This window comes from Merops nubicus, unplaced genomic scaffold, assembly GCF_000691845.1.
Source record: "Merops nubicus isolate BGI_N331 unplaced genomic scaffold, ASM69184v1 scaffold13592, whole genome shotgun sequence".
Classification (NCBI taxonomy): Eukaryota; Metazoa; Chordata; class Aves; order Coraciiformes; family Meropidae; genus Merops; species Merops nubicus.
The window spans coordinates 374-21,552 of NW_008594326.1; the positions used below are offsets into that span (position 1 = coordinate 374).

The following is a 21,179-nucleotide window of genomic DNA, read 5'->3' on the forward strand; positions in this document are numbered from 1 at the left end:
ATTCCTGCAGCCTCCTGGAGACTCGTGCAAAGGCAAATCCAGGACCTTTCACGTTCTGACCACAAGGACTTCTGAACCAGTAACAGTAACCTTCCTGGAGACAGAAAGCGGGGAAGAACCCTGGGAGAAGTTTTTCTATGAACTACTTCTTTCAGAAACAGCTCTCTCTCTTGGGGTGACCAGGTTTGTGTTAGTATATGTGGGGCAGGGGCAATGCAGCCTCTGAAGTAAGCACTTTCTCTGCACCTTCCCCTCCTGAGTGCAGTGCTGCAGAATACCATGGCCGTGGCACCACATCGAGTATCTCTGTACTCCCTGCTTCTCTGAGGTGGCAGGAGAATTACAAAGGCTGAAGTGTTCGTTCATTCTGAAAACAGGAGATCTTGCCGTTGAGGAAATCATCACATGAATACTGTTATCGTGCGTGTACTTCACAGGTAGAAAAAAAAAGTCACTCAAGTTTTGCATAGGTTCACATTGCACAGCACCCCAGCATCCATGGTGCACTGCAGTCTTCAAACAAGGGAGCAGTTTGGGGCTGCAAGTCTCCAAGCAGCAAGAGATAGGATGGCATTCATGCTTGCCAGCAGCATGTTTGTACACTGTAAAACATAGCTGTGGCATAGCCCCATGGGAGACAGGCAGACATTTGCATGAACAGGTATTCCAGGTTGCTGCAGCAGTGGGAAGATGCTCCATTCAGGAAGATTACAAAAAAATGACTTGCAGGATCAGACAATTTCTGTTCCTGTTACCTACAACCGGTCCTGTCTTCTCCTTCCCTTTCCTTCTGCTCCTGCCATCTCTCTTCTTTCCTCACCCAGCCTCTAAATGCTTCAGCCCCTGGTTTCTCTGCTCCTAGTACTGATGCCAACATACCACGAGAGCGTGTGCGGTACGTCTGCCCTTCAGAGGGCGCAGAGGCACCAGCCCAATGCTCGGAACTTCGGCACCCCACACTGCGCAGGCACGGTTCTGCCCGCGGCGTTCCTGCCGTCCTACAGAAAGCCGCCACTTTGGCAACCGGGGTGCTGGTGGGACCGTAGCTGCAGGCAATACAGCTCACAGATCCTGAAAGACTTGAAGGGATGGAGTTGTTCTTTGCAGATCGCTTTGCTGAACAACGGGCTGCAGTGTCTGTCTCTTGACCCCGTTTCTAAAACAGCAAATGCGCAAGGAGGCTCTTTGAAGGGCACCAGCAGTGCCTGCGGGGTATAGAGGTCACTATGAAGGAAGGGGGTGAAGCAAGGGAATAATGCAGCAGTGACTGCCATGGAAAGGTCCCACCTGAATCCATAACCGAATGCCAGCCCTGCAAAGGCAGGGGCAGAGTCCTGCCGTTCATTGAGTGCCCTCAGCCACTGGGGGAGCCTGGCTGAGGAAGCCTCAGCAGCCAATGCACCACGTTACTGCGAGCTCTGGTCGCTTAGAGGTGAATTGCTGACAGGCTTACTTCCTTCACAGTCCTCATTTCTGAGAAGGATGAAGCAGACTATGCCTAGGAACGCTTAAATTATCTACTAGTCTGCTATGCTTGCATCTGGCACAAAATGCTATGAGAAAATAGTGGTTTTTTTCCTGAGGCTTTTGCTCACACGCTAAGGCAAAACTTGAATAGTTTTCACCCTATTGGTGACCGACCTAAGAGCAGTGAACCTTGGGGACATTAAATTGCTTACCCTGTAGATTGATTTAGCAATGTGCAAATACAAAGCCAAGTTCACCTGAAACATGACTGACCCTTATGATGTGCCAGCCTGTGAACACCAGGGCATATTGTGAAACTAAATACAGACACACAAAATTTACCTTTTGTCCTTTAAGAGGTGGGTCTTATTCTTCACATAGAGGTGTCAGATTTTAAAACTAGTCATTAATTTAGATTTGCAATATTACTACTTACTTGTTCATTATGAAAGTGCCATTCATGTGCAAATGTGAAATTATAGATTTAGTGCCAGTATTAATGTGCATTTCTAACCAGAATTTATTTATGACCCAAGATAAACTCATGCTATGTTAAAAATGGAACCAATACCATTCAGAGAGTACAGTTTGACAGAATGCTACATTTAGCATTAAGACTCCTAGAATCAGATTTTTTAAAGAAGTATGATACTGCCACTGATCCAAATCGATTTGAACTGAGTAAGTTTATGTTGAAGCTCTGGGTAAGCGAAGTAACTTTTGGCAAGCTTTTATACCAGATCAAGTACTGTTTGTTCGTGGTCCTCTTAAATTTATGCCCAGTGAGGTAATAGGTTCTTCTGTAGCTGCCGTAGGAATAATGAACTGTGTGTGTGTGCCAGGATAACATTGCACTGACTAGGTCCTGTGCACATGTTGGCCCAGTGCCTGTGTAGGACAGGGCATGGATCCATGACCAGGGACTGTGGATCCAGAGTCTTGAGTCACCCCTTGGAGCAGCAGAGCTGGGATCCTCTATGGTACCCTTCAGATCCTCTTCCACGCTGATCACCTAGTACCTTTTCACTCAAGTAAGACAACATTTCTTACCTGTTCTAAGAGCAAACCCTAAATTCACATGATTTCATGTATCTTTAATATTTGGGAGATGATTCTAACTTTTCTGTTAGCCAAAATGATCCTACAGAAATACTAAAACCCAAAAAATTTTAGGAACAGCAAGAAAAGTAAATAGGTAAGGTGGAAACAACCATAAAATGTAAGAATTCACTAATCAAATGCCATTTTAATAACTGTTTTTTACAAGGAATCCAGCTATACACTATAGAAAAATAAACACCGAAGAGACTTTGCAACTTACAATACAGTGATGCAGGCACACTTCAACTGTTAACAGTAGTAATTTCACATGAGAATGTAAAACGTGGTTCTTAGTGAAAAGTAATTTTCTCTTAAAGTACTAAAATATAATAAACAGTCATATAAAAATCTGATGCCCTTTTTTCAGTTGCACAAGACATGTCAAGTGCCTCCATTCAGAGTGGACCCGCTCAGAAGGATGCGATAGCTTGGCGCCGGGGTTGTTGCAGATGTCAGAAGCTTTCTCATTACTTTTTCATGTTTCTTTGGCGAGATAGGCCTGGAACGAGTCCTAAATTTAAATAAAAAAAATTAATATTAGAAAACCATTTGTGTTATGAAGCAACAGGGTACAGTTAGCCACGTGTAATTTCCTCAATGTTCTTCATGTGAGCTACATGGAAAGGAATTAGCATTTTCATGAGCCTCCTAGGAACGATGTGAAACAAGATTTGTAAGCTCACACGTCTGCCAAAGCAAAGGCTTGCACAGTAAGGCCAGTGCTCCATCACAGACCCACTTTACACACAGCAACAGGGCTGCTCAGTTCCACTCCACCACTCCTGCAATGGCTCCATATTCATTCTGTTGCTGGACAAGGTCTTGTCACTGAGTAGATGTCTGAAAGTTCACTGGGATCTGGGTAATCATGTTGCTTACAGCACCATTCTAAAGGCTGCACCATCGTTCTGTATTTCCTGACATTGCCCTCCGGGTAACAGGAGGATGACAAGAAGAGCGGGCACTGCCCACAGAAGGGGTGGCACCACGGCCTCCAGGTAAAATCCAGCTCAGAACAACATCAGAGCTCCACAGGGAAGTGTCGCTGTAGCTGCTGACTTCAGTGGTGTCAGCAAGACTAGGATTTGTAAGCAAAGCTAGATTTTTTATTTTTAAAATTAGATAACTCAAGAAAAACAGGCAACATTTTAGACTTTCTCCACAGCTATTCTCCAGCTATATCAGGCTCCCATGAATGTTGGTAAAGCCAAAATTCCTCTCTTTCTAGAAAAACAGGTAATTTTCAAGTTTAATTTTTCAAAGTTAACACTAAAAATGTGCTAGGAATGCAACATGTGATATTAAAAATATGTCTCAGAAGCTAACTTAAGAATCATTATTTTTCTAAAAGCAGTGAAGTCAGTAGACACAGTAATGCCTCTTGTAAATTATGGGGAAACCGAATGAGAATCATACAGCATCTCTACAATGTAGATTAAACGTTCAGAGCTGGTACTGCCAAGGAGCCAGCATGGTAGATGTGATTTGAATGAGCACCTGCAATGATTGCAGGGCCAAGTCACTATTTAATGCTGCGATCAGTGATCGAACAAACCCCTCCTCCCGTAAAGGTCACGGCAGAGATGATCTGCTGACAATAAAGACTACAGGAGCGGCCAGCAGTAAGAGTACTGGTGACTGGCAGAGACAGGACAATCACAGGAAGCAAGTCTGCCTGTGAAACAGCAGCTGGCAGTGGTTATGCTTAGTGAAAAGAATACGTCAGATGTGTGAAGGAATCCACGTGGCCCTCCCACAGTCCCACAGCCAACTACATACCTGGCCATCCTTCCAGCTTTCAGCTGACATTGTGGGGAGCCAAGAGTTGCGGTTAGTGGGAGGAAGTAATTAGTCCTTGCCTAGAGAGCAAGGACCACAGTGACCCAAAAGTAGCATGACAAAGTAAACTGATTGTGGGGATGAGCAGCCGGAAGTAACATGGGGAGGGAAACAGCAATAGCAGATGAAAGGGATAAAGGTTGGATGAAAACATCTATGCCATTATCAGACCTGGTGGCCCCTACTAACTGAGACTAGGGAGCTAGCAACATAAACCTGCATGAGTGAAGCCAGCTTTGCGGAAGATGCTTCAGAGACTCTGGAGTTCCTCAGGAGCCTCCACACCAGAGGCAGTGCCAGAGCTTTGTGCTTCTCCTTGGGCCTGGGATGAAGCTCTACCCTATGTCCCAATGTAGATCATGGTCATCACGATCCCATGCCTGTCAGTGATTTGAGCTACCACAGGTGGCCTCCCACAGTCACCTGCTGGGATCAGTGTGCAGGAGCATGACTTGCCTGGCATGGCCTGTTGGCACAGGCTCTGCGTCCATGTGGGTGGACACTGTAAATCATAGAATCATAAAATTGTCAGGGTTGGAAGGGAACTGAAAGATCATCTAGTTCCAACCCCTCTGCCATAGGCAGGGACATCTCCCACTAGATCAGGTTGCTCAGAGCTCAGAGCTCCATCCAGCCTGGCCTTAAAAACTTCCAGGGATGGGGCTTCCTCTACCTCCCTGGGCAACCTGGTCCATTGTCTCACCACCCTCATGGTGAAGAGCTTCTTCCTAACATCTAATCTGTATCTACCTAATTCCAGTTTTGCTCCAATCCCCCTAGTCCTATCACTGCCCGACATCCTAAGAAGTCCGTCCCCAGCTTTCCTCTAGGCCCCCTTAAGGTACTGGAAGGCCACAATAAGGTCACCTCGGAGCCTTCTCCTCTCCAGACTGAACAGACTCAACTCTCAGTCTGTCTCCATAGGGGAGGTGCTCCAGCTGTCAGATCATTCTTATGGCCCTTCTCTGGACACACTCCAGCACTTCCATATCTTTCTTGTAAAGGGAGCTCCAGAACTGGATGCAGTACTCCAGGGGGGGCGTCACGAGAGTGGAGTAGAGGGGGAGAATCCCCTCCCTCGACCTGCTGGCCACACTTCTCTTGATGCAGCCCAGGATCTGGCTGGCTTTCTGGGCTGCAAGTGCACACTGCTGGCTCATGTTGAGCTTCTCATCCACCAGCACCCCCAAGTCCCTCTCCTCAGGGCTGCTCTCCAGCCAGTCCCTGCCCAGCCTGTATTGGTGCCTGGGATTGCTGTGTTACTGTTGGAGTCATGCTGCTGTCCTGCAGTGGGCAAGGCAGGGAGCACCAGGCTGCCCCTGCAACGTGACAGTTCTGTGTATAAGCAAGGAACAAGTTGTCTTTGTACTCGGTCCAGCACAAATGACACTGCAGCCAGAGGTCCAGCTCTGTTTTCACAGTCCAGAGATACAAATACACTGGAGAAGGCTTAAATGTGAGTCTCAAAAGTAAGAAAATATTGAAAAACACATATCATCTTGATAGGAGATGATTTGAAGATGACATGATGACAGTTTATAAGTTCTTCCTTGGGACTGGTAATTTCTGCGATATAAGTAAGATGTAACAAGAATGAGTAACTAGAAGATTAAGTAAATTTCGCCTAGAAATTATCTGGAAGCTTCTTAAATAGCAAAGGGAAGTGCCACTACAATCCTTTGTGTGTTCTTTAATCCTTCTTAGAACTAGATGGCTGGTTTTAGCAGTCTTCAGATTATAATTTTTTTTTAAATCTGCTATAGAATATAAGGAAGCAATGAATGAGGGATAAATTACAGTTTGAGCTGCAAAACTCTGTTCAGCTATTACCATGGTTCTGTTTGACTTCAGAGCAAATGGACTCTATATACAGCTTCATTTAAACTGCAACACTTGCTTATTTAGACTTGGTAACAGCGGGGAAGGGGGTAACCACATGAAATTATTCAGCCTTTAATGAATTTTGCTAAGAACTTACTTGGAGAAATGCCACACTTGGAGTAATTTTAAATATGATTCCCAAAAAGGTTTCATTTCAGAGACTTTATTCCTGCTTCCTCCAATAATTATATTTATTCATTAAAATGATGTCCTTTACATGCTTTAAGTGTTCCATGCAATATGTAGGAAGAGCCTTGCAAAAAGCAGCCAAGACCACTGGCAGCTGTGAGGGATAACAAGGTTGTTCTTACCTGGTTGCAGACCCCCTAGTCTTTGCTGGATAACCTCTAAGCGATGGATGTATTCTGTCAGCGATTGCTCGGGATCCTGAGTAGGTGCAGATGACTTTTCTGAAGCTGAACTTGTGAATGGATGAGATCTTAAAACAAAAACAAATAATTCTCTTCTCATGCTGTACTCTCAAATAAATATAATAAAGTTACATTCATATAGGCAGTAATTCAGTGCAAACTAGAACAAAGAGTAAAATTTACTGCCACCAAAAAAATCACATCTAAACCAACATAGACAAGGCAGCTTTGTAAACAGGGGAGTCCAATGAAAGAATGTTTTGATAAAAGCTAGAGTATCTATAAATCTCTCCACTTGTAGGCAACACAAAGTCCCCCAGGTAAGAAAGCTGCAAATCCAAATGGCCAAGTGAGAAAAGACCCAGTTCTGTGGAGGAGGAGCATGCTTCATCCAGGCATGTACTCTCCTGTGCAGCAGGCGAAATGTTATCTTGAAGGACAAAGCTGAAAAGACAACCTTTTAGATGGGACACCCTGCATCCTTTACAGACATTAGCTACAAATTTCAAATATTAGCAGAAATACATACTGGAGGAGACACTGTGCAAGCATACTGTTATTTGGAGCTAGGATTATGTTCATTCCCCCTGCACCTTTCCATTAGCAGAAGGTAGTCACTATCTATCCCTTCCTTCTGTATAGCTTTGCCAGGAAACAAAAGCAGCAACAGGCATCTTTTAATGTACCTCAGTCTAATTCATGTTAGACTTGAGTTACTACTAATCCAATCACGCCGAGTAACCGGCCAGTTACTATTATTGTTAATACCATTGTTCCATACAATACAAATGACTTTTGTTGATAGGTAAACTGCCAGCAACTGTTTCTGGCTGTCGGACCCAGGTACGTGCCATGACAAATGAACAGGATAAGGTAGCATTAAGTATTTTGGGAAATCCTTCCAAGTCTCTGACATGCGGAAACAGACTCTACAACCCAAAGGTTCTAGAGTAGGTGTGTTTATTGCGTGCAGATGCACAGGGGATCGCACCACCACAAATGTGCATGCCCAAAGTGGCAAATTATTTCATATTTATACAGTAAACCACTACATATTCAATTGATGCCTATACATATTCATTACCTAACCCCGCCTACCCCCGCTTTGTATTATAATTAGCCTCACTTCGCATTATAATTAGCTGATCAGTCCTTCTACGCTTGCGCGGTTTCTCCTGGTAACTGTGGGCAGGGGTCTTCGAGATGTGGGCAGTGGTCTCTGGGAGGAAGGCCGTATGTCCTCCTCACAATGTACTTTTCACCTTTCGTCTGGACTGTGGTGATTTGGCAAGTTTATAGCTTTGGGTCAGCTCTGGTCAGCTCTTGTCCTTGGTGAACACCTGCTCTTCCTCATTAGTTATGTTTTTTACTGATAATTTTGTGAGAGATGTTACTTTGTGTTTTCTCTGTATGTGTTACTCTTTATTATTTTTCAATAGTTCCTTTCTCTTTTTCTACCCATAAGTGCAGGATGCCTGTTAATTCTGACTTTTATGACCATTCTCCTAGATAAGGGTTGTTAGTTGTTTTAGATGGCAGACCAAAGAAGCATCTGCTTTTCTTCAAACACTTTGCAGTGATCAACAAGGCAATCTTTCAGTCCCCTGTTATTTTACACAAATGGTTAGCTTTATAAGTTTTTTTCTATTTTATGTTAGTTACCTTACATCATCTCTAACTCTCCAAAATTTTTGCTAAAAATTCTGTGCAAAACAGAACACTGTCCACCTTGTGACAAGCACTGTCCTGCCCTCCATATCAGTCAGCAATGTTAAAAAAGCTGAAATGATCTGGAGCATCTGGTGTCTCTGCATAGCTCTAGGTCACCAGAGCTACTTCCTTGCTACTCTTGTTTTTACTTCATGGAGAATGTTCTTGCTTGCTGGTTGAAGTCTCTAATTTAGCAAGGAGGTTAAGAAACAAAACATATCCCAGGCTGATGCGATAGAGAACAGCAATTTTCTACATCAACTCCTGCAAATCCTGACCTTAAGGAGGAAGCCATGTACAAGGAATGGCTTGGGAGAGGAGACACTGTACCCAGTAATCGACTATGCAATGCCCAAAGTTACTCCCAGGAGAGCCAGAGTAGCCTGGGATTGGGAAGGTCAGTAATGACCGAAGGCCCCCTTCCTCCCATTCAAGGGCAGAGCTCAGGCACTGTCTTAGCAGCACTGTGCAGTATGTCACCAGGGACATCCAACCCAACAGCAAGTCACTAAGCTTGTACTTCTGTGCAGATATGGCTGTAATTTATGAAAAACTGCAACAGCACCCACCCTGAAAGCTCTCCACCTCCCACTCTGTGTGTGTGCAGCGCCTGAGGGCAGCTAATGTGAACCCAATGCTGTCATATGGTAGGGGAGTTGCTTCAACAGGATGCTCGGAGATTAATCTCCAACTTGGACAGCAAAGGCAACAAGAACTGCCCCTCAACAGACATAGCTGTTGTAAAACCTGTAGCCTGTCCAAATTAAACTGGGAATACCACTTGGAATGCTCTCAGTCCAAGGACATCAGGCATACTTAAAGCAAATGAGAAGTCTTCTTCTCCTGTAGCATCTTGAAAGAAAACATTTACCAGATGTAAGAAAACAAATTCCTTTTCTCATTCGAGTACAAAAGTGGTTACATTTTTATGAAATACTGTCCATGGGAGTGCTGAACATAAGCAGAGACTGCAGACTGACCTGTTGTGTGAGCAGTAAGAGGATCTGGGCGAGTGGCTCACAAGTCTTGCAGAGCTGGTTCTGTAGCGCAGCCCAGTGTCCCGGGTTGGGGGAGAGCTCATGTGAGCAGCTGGAGGCTGCTGCTCTTTCAGAATTTCTGTTCTAGCACCAGAGGCTGTATGAAATATGAAAGAGTTAAACACTATGCACTGAGAACTATTCAAAAAGTCTGAAAACAAGCTATCACAAAACCAACAAATTACAGCAGAATACAATTGTTTGGTTTTAAATGCAGCTAAAATACTCCTACAGCTAAATGCTTCCTTGGTTTGGTGTGGCTTTGTTTTAACCAGATTTGACAAAAGTCTCACATTTTAATGTCCACCAACTGCTTCCTGCAAATGGAGAACTTAAACCATTTTCTTTCTCCAGACTTGCTTTTTCAGTAACTGTTGCTATATCCACAGAGGGGATGTTCTGATATATAGCAAAATATCTTTTTCAAGGAATTTTAATACTTGTTGTTTGTTTTAACTATATGTTACTGTTGACTCACACTCTCCAACTTTAGAGACAGCAGAGAAGATAATTTTTTGTTTAGTTTGGGGGTTGCCACGGTGTTTTGTTTTGTTTTTTTTCCCCTCATTAAAAAAGAAAAACTCCTTCAGATAAGTCCTTTGTAGTTCTAAAGTATTTTTTAATGAGGCTGCCAAGATGCTATTTTGTAGTGAGGCAGAAAGTTAAGTATGCATTTCAGGAGCCAAGCTTCATAGGAGCCAAGTTTCATAGGAGCCACACCACTGTTATGTAGAAAGCTGTTTGTTTGTTTGTTTGTTTTTTAAATAAATATTTCCACAAACTTAGAACAGTGAAACTACATAGGACCAGGTAATGAAAAATTTACTATTTTGTCTAAATTTTGATTAGTGTTGAAAAGCCACAAGTAATGGAATATTAGATAAAATGGGACAGTTTCACAACATTGGGCACTGCTTTAAAACATTTGCTCAGAATCTTACAGACACATCCATAAGTAACTCAACACAGTCCTTATGGAGCTGCATCAGACCATCTGTCCATCTGCTCCACTTTATTAAGTGCTGTCAAAGGTGACAAACTCCAGAGAAAATAATTATGGGATATCTGCCATCAGATTAAGTCTCTGGAACCACTTAAAAATCTCTTTTTCACCTCTGGTAACCTAGGAAGTACACCACTTCAAAGACTTACTGGATACTCATGTACCCATTTTAATACTATTGCAGCAGTATTTGTCCTTGCTTTATTAGTAACTGAAGGCATTAATTTCAATCACAGGTAGCTCAAACTGTACCAAATATAATTCTCTGATGAGTTTCGCTGCTTGAGCAGTTGCAATAAAGGGAGAAGAGGATGAACTCACCATTGCTGAAAATTACGATTCTGAAAGTTTTTAATTGCAATTTGTTACAACATCCTTGTAAACTCACAATCATTGTATTCAGGAGATGAATAAACACATTTGTGTTAATGGATGAACCATATTTTGCCACTTCTGTAGTTGTTTTTTTGGGTTTGTTTTTAAATTAGACATATCACTAAAGAGAATATTTATGATTAAAACAACATACTTGTCCAAAACACTTACCCGTATTACCTCCAACACTGTGAGAAATGGTTTCACCTTGTGTGCTCTTCCTGCCAACTTTGTTCCACTTTTTCACCAAAAACTTTAACCTTAGTAACAAAATAAATTTGTGCAGTCATTAAAAATAAGCAAAAAAAAAAATTAATAATTTTAATATTCAACTCCTTGTTGGCATGAAACTTATTAAATAGCAAAGTAAGGATCCTTGCAGAAGGAGAGGAAGCATTCTTCAGCTTCAGTCCTTGGAATGAAGGCTTTATCTCATTTTACTCTGCAGTGATTCTCTAACTGTTGGAAAGGTTTGCTCACTTTGGCACTGCTCCTCCACTCCAGAGAGTTCTGTGGCAGTTCTTCCTCCCTTAGAGGAGTAGTCTGGCAGTCACTGTTCCTACATCCTTTCACATTTTTATCCTTATAGAATCCATGTCAAAGACAACAGCCTAAAAACACCCAGTGCTACCTCTCCTTCAAGTATTAAACTTGCTAGTAATAATTTTTATAGAAAAGAAAATTCCTCAGAAGTAACCACCTATTATATTTAAAGGGTTTTTTTCATTAAATGGACTCAAAAGCCATTATGGGATGGCATGTTGCACCAAGCACAACTAACAAAATCCATCTTATAATAAGTGACGGAGTATGACAGAATACCACCAAATCAAACACAGGCTACTGGATTCGAGAGGAAAACCATCACTTCCGAGATGATCATGTTCTGATAGAAGATTATACAAGACAGACTATCCAAATAAGCAAGGGTCAGGCTTGAAAGGAGATCAGTTTGTAGGGGATATGTACTGACTCTCAAATCCATTGCAGCTGGGTATCTCTCAAGACAGAGGCAGCTTTTCAGAGACATTTAGTTGAGTACGCTGACACTGAAATAGCACTCTGGTCAAAGTTACAGCTAACAGGTCATGTTTGAACTAGATGTGGAGATACGCTTTTGCTTAATATTGATTTAAGAGAAATAATAGGAACTATCAATTTTTAAAATTTCCAAGGAAAGCCCAAGTCTGAGAGACAGGGGGTGTTTCGGCCTTACCTGGAGACAGCGACGATCGCCCTGACCGCACACCTGAACTTGGTAAACGGGCGGGAACGTGACGCAGAGAGCTGCAGGTCTGCGGGGCAGGGGTAGACTCCCATACGTGCTATTAGAGAGAGGGTTGCTTGCTCACACTCCTGGAATCCACCGAGAAGCAGCAAGAGGTATTTCTTCTGATAAACTAGAGCCTTTCTATAGCTCTCTGCTCTAAGGTACTTCCTATATAATCTCTGCAACTGAAGAAAGAATACGGGGGCAGGGGGAAACGCAAACAAAAAACAAACCGTTAAGATTTATCTACAGAAGGCTCAGAAAAGTTGGTCACTTTTTCCAGCAATAGCTCCCACAGCTTTCTTATGCATGGATATCTAAAATCTGTTTTGCTTTATTAAATAGCATTCTACAATTTTGTAATCACAAAGTAAATTTTGAGCAAGTATTTGTATAGCAGACTCTCTGACTTGGTCAGTTTTGGTGCAAAGCACTGATACTACACTCTGGTTGGTTCGTACAAGCCTCCATGTATGGTGTCTAAGTCTACTGGATTTCTGTATGTCTATAAAATCCTGGCTAGACTAGAAAATTTTGGCATGGTTACTGGTTGATGTGCAAAACAGCCACAAAAAAGTTCTTTTCATGTGGAACATCCATATTGTGGACCATGTTGCACAACCGTATTGTGGACAGGGGCAGCAGGAACAATTCTGTACATAACTGAAAAGCACCCAAGCTGAGAGTGTCAGGCTGCCTTCAATATCCTGAATGTCTCAAAGAAAAACTGTCATATCCTAAACTGTGTAACAGTTTAACTCTTGAACAAAGGAAATAAGATCTGCTTTAAACAAATACTAACTAGAAAGCATGTTGGGATAAGTAACTTGATTACAATGAAAAGTGTCAGAGAAATAAAAAGCATTTAAGATGGGGGGAATACTGGATGTTTGATATTTTCATGCTTAGATAAGAAATCTTAATCTACCTCTCATTTAAGGGTAGAAATGGATTCCAAAGAGTTACTTTTAGTGCAAGTTACAAAGGAACTTTTCTGCTGCAGTACCTATGGGGAAAGTATTCCTCATTTAATAATGCAGCTTTTAAAACTGCTCATTTATAAAATACCTTTTAAAATAACGACTGAAAGAGATTAGAGCAATAAGTGAAAGTTAAATGCAATAATCTGGCAGATGCTTCTGTCCCCAGAAATCTGAACTGTACGCTTCTCAGCTCCTCTGCAAAAGCAAGTTTTAATATATCCATTAAAAAAAAAAAAAATAGAATTACTAAATTACCTGTTCTACATCTGACACTAATCCCTTAGGCAATGCTCAGGAATAATACTACCAAGGACTGAACTTGCCAGAGGTTTTTATGATCTTGAGCTGACAACTATTCTCACAGCAAATCCGTACAACAGGCAAAACAATGGAAGCAAAACAAATGCCAAAGGTTTAAAAGACATGCTGAAGGCTATGGCAGTGCTTGCTCACCACGCTCCAGACAGCCCGTTTGCTGGCCATCACAATCGTTTTACCTTAGGACTGGAAGTTTCTCCCACTGGTTTGTTTTCAGTTTCAACAGCAGCTTTTGCCAGTTCGGATTCCGCCTGTTTGAGTGCATTCTGCAAAATGTTTCTCTCGTGCTGCCAAGCCTCTCTTTCCAGTTCTTGAACAGAGTTGGTATCACCTATAGATACGATCTAAAAAAGAAGCCCAAAGGAAGACAGCCGTGATGGTTTCAGTACATTACTTCCATAGCCAAACATCTCAAACTGAACAGTAATCTAATTTCTTGGACGAACTAAAACAAAATTAACAAACCTGAAGATCAGCAATAGCATTCAGGTGTTAAATACGAGGACACAGCCCCAGATCCCAAAATTTGGCTGCTATCTGGTTGAAGATCTCTTTCTTTATTATGAAGGACATAAATTACAGGGACAAATTATCTGGTGAGTAAGATGGAATCTAAAAGCTATGGGTTTATGATCTGTTTTGGACCAACAGACCTGAGCTCTGTTCTTGATAATCCCTAGGCTAGTGTAAGGCATTTGCAATACTGCAGACAGCAGTGAAGACGCCCCTCCTGAGATGACAAAATGCTGTCATGCTTTTTGAAAATTACTCGACAATTTGCTGAAAATCAGCTGTCTCTGGATGCATAGAGAAGCAGCAGCAACACTTCCCAGGGTCTGATATCTTTGGACATTAAATATCTAGGAAAAAAATGCCATCAGAAGCAGACCCTGCAATATGACAAAAAAGCAAGACTATGATACCAAAATATGTTAATATAATGACAGTGCCAGTGCAAGAGTACATCTTTTTTTCCATCCCCAAGGCAAACCAATTTTCCTCAGAACGTTTTACCAAAACAGAAAGAAGGGGGAAGAAAACAAACAAAAGAATCAGTTAATCAACTTAGACATGTACTGCAACCTAAAGAACACAAATAATCACTAAATATGTGCTGTTTTCCTTACCTTGGATGCAGGAAGAGACAATAAATCTGATTTGAGTTTCTTTAATGTCTGCAGTAAAGAGGCTACAGCTTCATTGTTTGATGCAGACCGATCGTTAACCGTTCTGTGAAACAGAAGTACTGTCTTCAGCATCAGGGTGACTTGTGCTAATGTTAACATACATTTGATTCCTTCTCCCCACTGGATGACCTTTAAGGTCTGAGGCTGCATTTACACACTATTCCTCACATAAAATACAATTAATACACACTGAAATTAGCAAGTTTTGTTCATTGATAGGAGTTGAATTTCTAAATAGTGCCACATGGGATTTATCCAGAAGTCTGTATTTTATACCAGTCTGAAAGTCGATCATGCATATTCAGGCTGCAGCAACATCACTCGTATTTTATTCTGCTGCTGAAGAAATAAGATATTACTGCTACTTAGCCACTCAGTCCTGACCTCCAGCTTTTCCCTGCCATACTCAATAGAGTTCCCCTTTCTAAACATGCAGATATGTTGATTCATCTGGTTTTTTCATTACTCTGTAAGCAGGCTGCTGCAGTTGCCGAACTACCAAAAGACTCTTTCCAGTGGGTTGGGGTGTTGTTTTGTTTGTTTGTTTGTTTTTTTGAGTTATTTTCTTTAAGCAGGAACACTTCATGGCTCTAGTTCAAATGTAGTCACACAAGTGTCTAAAGGGAATGGCTGCAGTGGGATGACAATAGCCAGAGTGTTCTAGCACCATGAAACCACAGTTTCACACAAGGAGATACACCACTCACTCCCTTCAGCACACAGCTCTCAGCCATGACCCACACAAATTCACAGGCAGGACAGAAAGAAAACTACTACTTTATGAACAATCACTCACTTATCTACAGTTTTATATATGAAGTCATTGAGGTGCACAGCTACAAAAAGCAACTGCTGTCTTATCTTCTCTAGCTGCTGTTGCTGCTGTTGCAAGTGTGATTCTTCTCTTTTTTTCGTTGTGGCCCGTTTGGCATTTCGATCTTTGCTTACAGTACACAATAGTTCTTGCTGAAGGTTTGTAGATGGGAGATTTCTTTCCCTTTCTTCTAACACTGCCAGTATTTCCTGCAGCTCTTTAATTCTTTGTTCATCTCTCTGGTGTTGCTGTTCCAAGTTTTGCTATTTGAACAGAATAAGTAGTAGTTAATTCATCTTTTCCCTATACACACATACTTACATATAATTGATTTTTTTTTTTTTTTGTTAATATATACACACACAGAGACTGCAAGTAGACACATCACACCTAACTAGCAAATCCATGTCAGTGTTCCTTAACTCTGTGACCATTGCCAGGGCAAGGCTTACAGTACTGCCTTCAAGGGCCACCAGAAAGTCATTTAATGACTCTGGAGTGGGAATTTTCTCCATCTCTTTCCAGATGTGGTGATAGGTAAATCTCCAGAGAGCCTGCAGACACAAGAAAGGTGAAAGTGATACTGTTGACAACCATAACTAGAAACCTACCTCAAAATAAGGGCAATGGCATGACACCTAGTTTGGTTCCATTCTCTGTTTAAACCATATTCTTCTCTCTGTTAGCAACTGGTAATTCCCATCCCAGACAGACTTAAAAGACCAACTTCTGGCAACAATAAACCCAGGCACAAACCCTTGAAAACAGCTGCCTTTGAGAAATGCTGTGTTTAAGGAGGAAACATTTCAATTAAAGAACAACATGGAGGTGTTGGAACGTTGACAAAGGTTTCACAAGATAAAGTCTAAAGGGAGAAAGTGGGACATTAAGCTTAAAAAAAAAGGCACGGTCTTGTGAAAGAAAGAGATAAAGATGGCTTAAATGTTTCCCTCTCCATATTGTCAAAAGGAAAAAGGTTAACAAAGGTTCCAGGTCTCACACCCAGGGATGTAGAAGGAGGTGGTATCACCTGGGTAAGTGCTGGATGGTCCTAAAAGACAGCAGGAGACTTGAGATAAGGGAATGCTGAATTCCTGTCCTCATGTGTAAAGTTAGGAGTGACAAAATGACAAAACACTCATTTGCTCTACTGTAATTTCTTCTTTCTATTTTGTTTATAAAAACTGTCTCATGTCTCAAAGGTGTGCTAGTTTTGCAGATTATGGCCAGCACCCCTTTTCTGTGCAAAACTGGAATAAAAATTATTTCAACTCTGTGTGTTGATTGGATATTGCACATTGGATAAAGAACCCAGTTTTGGTACAACAATGTGGTTAATTCCCAGTTTGTGGCTATTTCGATACAAGGTTGCACATGCATTCTCACCAGTCTCTCTTGATCTCTCTGCCAGTCCTTCCCTTTCTCTAGCTCTGTTTGTTGTTGCTGTCTTTGCTCACGCTCTCTCTCCTCTTTCTTGGTTTTATCTTGCTCTTCTATGAACTTGAAGACTGACTGCAGTTGTTCCCAGTCAGCTTTCAGCTTTGCCTCTCTTTCCTTCTGGACCTCTAAGGAACGGATTACCTCTTGCTTTTGATCCTGAAGAGATTGCAGTGTAGCTCGCAATTTGTCACTGATCTCTCTCTCCTTCTGGGCTTCTTCACAGCACACCTGTACTTCAGTCTCCAGCTGCCATCTGGAACAAATGGCCTTCTGGTGCATTTTCTCAACAACAGCAGCTAGCTCTATAGTTCGGGATCTCTCTTCTTCTAGCTGGGCTTGCAGCTCTTGAACAAAGGCTTGTTCCAGCAGCAGCCCCCTGTGCTGACAGGAAGCACCTTCTTTCGCTCTTGTACTCAACTGTTCTGTCAAAACACGTTCGTGATTCAAGGAATTCAGGAGCTCCAACGAACGATTTTTCTCAGCATCCAAATTTCTCTGTAGCTCCAGCAGTTTGGCTTGTTCCTGGGACAGCAACGCTTCGCAGCGGGAGTGCTCGATCTGAAGCTCCTTGCGGAGATTGTCGGTTACTGTTTGCTCGTGCTCTAGGGACACGGCCAGCTGGCTGTTCTGCACCAGCTGCAACTCCAAGGCAGCCTGCAGCTCCTGTTCAAAACGGGGGAAACATATTAATGACCCAGCACACACACACTCATTTGTGGGGAAAGCTAGCATTCAGCAATTTTCAACCTCTTGTATTATCCAGGAAGAAATTCAAAACTGAACTGGAGTAGTAATTAAACTTTGTAATACCTGTACAAGTGCCAGAAGCCTGCTTACTGGCAACATGACAACAAGTAACAAACCCAAAGATTGTAATGTTAAAATATCTTCCTGTACATTATTTCTTCTTCAATTAGTAAGACTAATTTCATTAGGAAATCACTATTCTTTACATCACTCAATCACCTTAGTAAGTGAAATCTGAAGCAGACATAACCCACATTGATTTAAAAAGAGCCAAAGAACTTAGGCAGTAGGTGTAAGTCCTCTGGATTTTACAGCCTTCCTGTTTAAAGCACACAGCACAGACTGATAAAAATAATCCATCTGTAGGTCCATTTTGGGAGCCAGCCTTCTTTTAGAAAGAAAGCAAGCGACTGAATGGGCCATCCCAGGGCGCTTGCAGACAGAGTTAGCATTGCTGTCCTCCTAGCAGAGGACTCTGTTCCATCCCCCCAGCCAGCATCACCTCTCTGATCTCCCAGAAAGCCAGGTCAGATGCTAAGTGACATCAGCTTTCCACAGCAGGGCTTCAAGGGATGATTTGGGCATGAAAGTCTGGAGCAATATGAACTGAGCAATATGTCTGCTGCACAGCTACTCCTGGGGCAACCTGCTATTCTCTTTGCTCTGACTAGGATGGTCCCTGACTTCCCTGCATGGCCAGTCTTTTTAAAAGAGAGCATGCCAGTACCATGTCCTACCATACAAGGAGTAACCAAAATTCCAACACACAAAACCACCCACAAACCTAAACAATTTCCAGAAAGATGATGTGAGAGGCCAGACTACAAGGAAACAGTCAGAATTACACTTCCTCACTCAGGGACTTTTTTTTTTAGTTTTGGAGCTCTCTGATAGAGTTTGGCTTTGAAGTTTAAAAAAAAAAAAAGTTTTATATTATATCACATTCCTTTTGCAGTCGCTATAGGCCTTTTACAGGAACTGAATCATTGCTATCAGTGATAGAATAAAAAGGAACATAAGGAATGTGTCTTCACAATAAGGGATGATAAGGGAACAGTTTGTAGAGTGGACATACCTACCTCAAGAAGTTTGAATAGCTAAACTTTTGAACTTTAGGAACCAGTACGCATGCTTATATATAGTAACTTCTCCTCCCAGGGGAGACATTAAATGAGGTTAATGCAACATAAACCATCTGTTGCTAAGGGGGGTACATGTTAAGGGGGGGTATATGTAGTAGGTACATTTGGAAGTCTGTACTCTGCTAGCACCTCAGCCAACGGGGAAAGGAGAAGGGACATATGCAACTGAGAAATTAGGATAAGAATGGGGCTGCATCCCCCAGCAAAACTGAGAGACCCCACTGGGATATGCCCATGGACTCTCCCTTTATTCAAATAAAGCATATTTTTTTACAGGACTCCTCTGTCTCCTTTGTGAACATCAAGCTCTGACTACGGCCTTTTCCTCACAACTGGGGGAGCCCAGGAGCCCTCCCCCTGCCAGGGCCGGCAGGCAGCAAATGGAGCCGGCAGCAGCTCGGCAGCACCGCGGTGACCGGCTCCCTGCAGCAGCTGCCGGCACCACCCGACACCGCTCAGGAGAGAGACGAGTGGCGGAGCACGGGAGTCCGTGAAGCCTGACCAAAGGGGGATAAGGAAAAGGTGAGCAGACCAAAGGGAAAGTTCTTAAGGCCACCCAGGGAGAGTGAGAGAACTACACCAGACAGTAAGCTCGAGAAAGGGAATTTAAACTCCACGTGTTTGGTATACGGGAGAATGCTCCTTGCAACACCGCTCAGGAGAGAGACGAGTGGCGGAGCACGGGAGTCCGTGAAGCCTGACCAAAGGGGGATAAGGAAAAGGTGAGCAGACCAAAGGGAAAGTTCTTAAGGCCACCCAGGGAGAGTGAGAGAACTACACCAGACAGTAAGCTCGAGAAAGGGAATTTAAACTCCACGTGTTTGGTATACGGGAGAATGCTCCTTGCAATTATGGTAGTAGGCAGTGGGCCTAGAAAAAGTGGTTGTGTTAAAATATTCTCTTTTTTATTTTCTGTTCAATTTAGAAGAAAGGGAACAAAAAGACTTTGGTTGAACTCCATAAACACATGATTTATCAGAAAGGATCCAGTTAATCTGTGGCAGGCATACGGATCATTGTGTGGTTTTCTTTATAAAGTCAGTTTACCACACGCATCACATCCTCATAGCACGTTTCCTCTGGAATAAAGGGTTCAGTTACATGATCATAGAATCTGTCTCTCCCTACACATCAAGAGGCAAAACTGAACTGCTGAAAATTTGAAATGTGGAAGTGTAAGGCTCTAAAATCAAAAAGGATATAAAAAAAAAAAAACAACACAAAGGCATACAACTTTTGCTTGTTTCTGCATGTGCAATGAAGGAGAGTAACTGAAAGTTTTAATTCTGTGAAAACAAAATAAACATTATGCACATTAAGTAGAAGCTCAGTGGGCTATTTTTTAAATGGTTATTAAACAAAAACCATTGGACTGCAAAAATAACCTGTTAGTTAACTTCATGCACCAAGGGAGGTGAATAGAAGCATTGAGATGTAGGGCCTTACCTCCAAGACTTTTGTCTTTTCATCTTCCGCTTTCTTACGCTGAAGCTGTTGCTCCTCAAGCAAACCTTGTAGCTCAGTTTCCTTCAGGTGTTCAGTTTTCAAGTCTTCAAGTGCAGCTGTCAAATCCTTTTCTTTTTTTTCCAATTCAAAACTGCAAAGTTTCAAAATTACACTTCTATCTATGTTCAGAACAGAGCATCCTTCAACAGCAAGGCAAGCAAGACATTTTGGGTTACTTTTTCCAAGTTGGTATATTCATTTGCTTCATTAAGATGGCCTCTGCTCTTTCTAAAGAGGGCCAGTTCTCAAGTAACAGCTACTTAGCATCTGAAAACATTTACCTCCCTGCAGGCAAAGCTAGAATTGCTCTATTTAGCAACAATTAAAGAGATGAGGAGAAGTTATGTATCTCAGTAGAGTAAAACTGTTGTCCTGGGAGAGGAAAGAAAAACATTGTCATGCACTAGGCATAAGGGTAAGTGGGGGATAAGAAAAAAACTATACACAAGATGACAGGCAAACAGAAGTACCAACCAAACGACTAAGACAAAAGCTGTGGGAGTGTGTACATCAGGGAGACAGGATCCACTCTGTTCACTTTTAATACACCCATACAACATGCACTTGTTTCCACAGCATCCTCAGTCAAGGCTACAGAAAAGGTAAATGTGCAAGTTTGAATTGAAGAATAAATTTAAGCAGTTAGTAAAGAACAATGAACATATCCATGAAAAGTGAGAGAGATGAGTTTTCCTCCTGGTGTTTCCAAGTGCTAAGCCATTTGTGAATCCAATGAGTATACAGCTCTTTCAGAACTGTTGATAAACAAAAGAAATTAAAACAAATCTACATCTTACCGTAACTGGCTTACTTCCCTCTGAAGCTCTTCTAGGGATTTCTGCAGCCTTTCATTCTCTTGCTTACTTCCATGAAGCTCTGATTTCAGGGCTGCTTTTTCTTGATTCAGGAGATCACACGTTTCAGAGGCTCTCTTCCGCTCCTCAGACAGAGTGCTGTGCAAGTCACTTACGATAGATTTTTCCTGCTG

The 21,179-nt window shown here is 42.2% G+C and overlaps 1 protein-coding gene across 1 annotated transcript in view; it reads right to left on the bottom strand.

Annotated features, from left to right (window-relative positions):
• Positions 1-6,599: 6,599 nt before the first annotated feature.
• The window catches only part of PCNT (pericentrin), a gene marked incomplete at both ends in the record, with an annotated part of 51,326 nt that continues 36,746 nt past the window's right edge, over positions 6,600-21,179 (bottom strand). Inside the window, 11 exon segments of the mRNA XM_008935745.1 lie at positions 6,600-6,704; positions 8,539-8,552; positions 9,350-9,503; positions 10,956-11,044; positions 12,001-12,239; positions 13,535-13,699; positions 14,483-14,585; positions 15,339-15,619; positions 16,938-17,459; positions 20,132-20,282; positions 20,989-21,179. The exon segment at positions 20,989-21,179 is cut by the window's right edge and continues 1 nt beyond it. Coding sequence (XP_008933993.1) covers positions 6,600-6,704; positions 8,539-8,552; positions 9,350-9,503; positions 10,956-11,044; positions 12,001-12,239; positions 13,535-13,699; positions 14,483-14,585; positions 15,339-15,619; positions 16,938-17,459; positions 20,132-20,282; positions 20,989-21,179 — 2,014 coding nt within the window.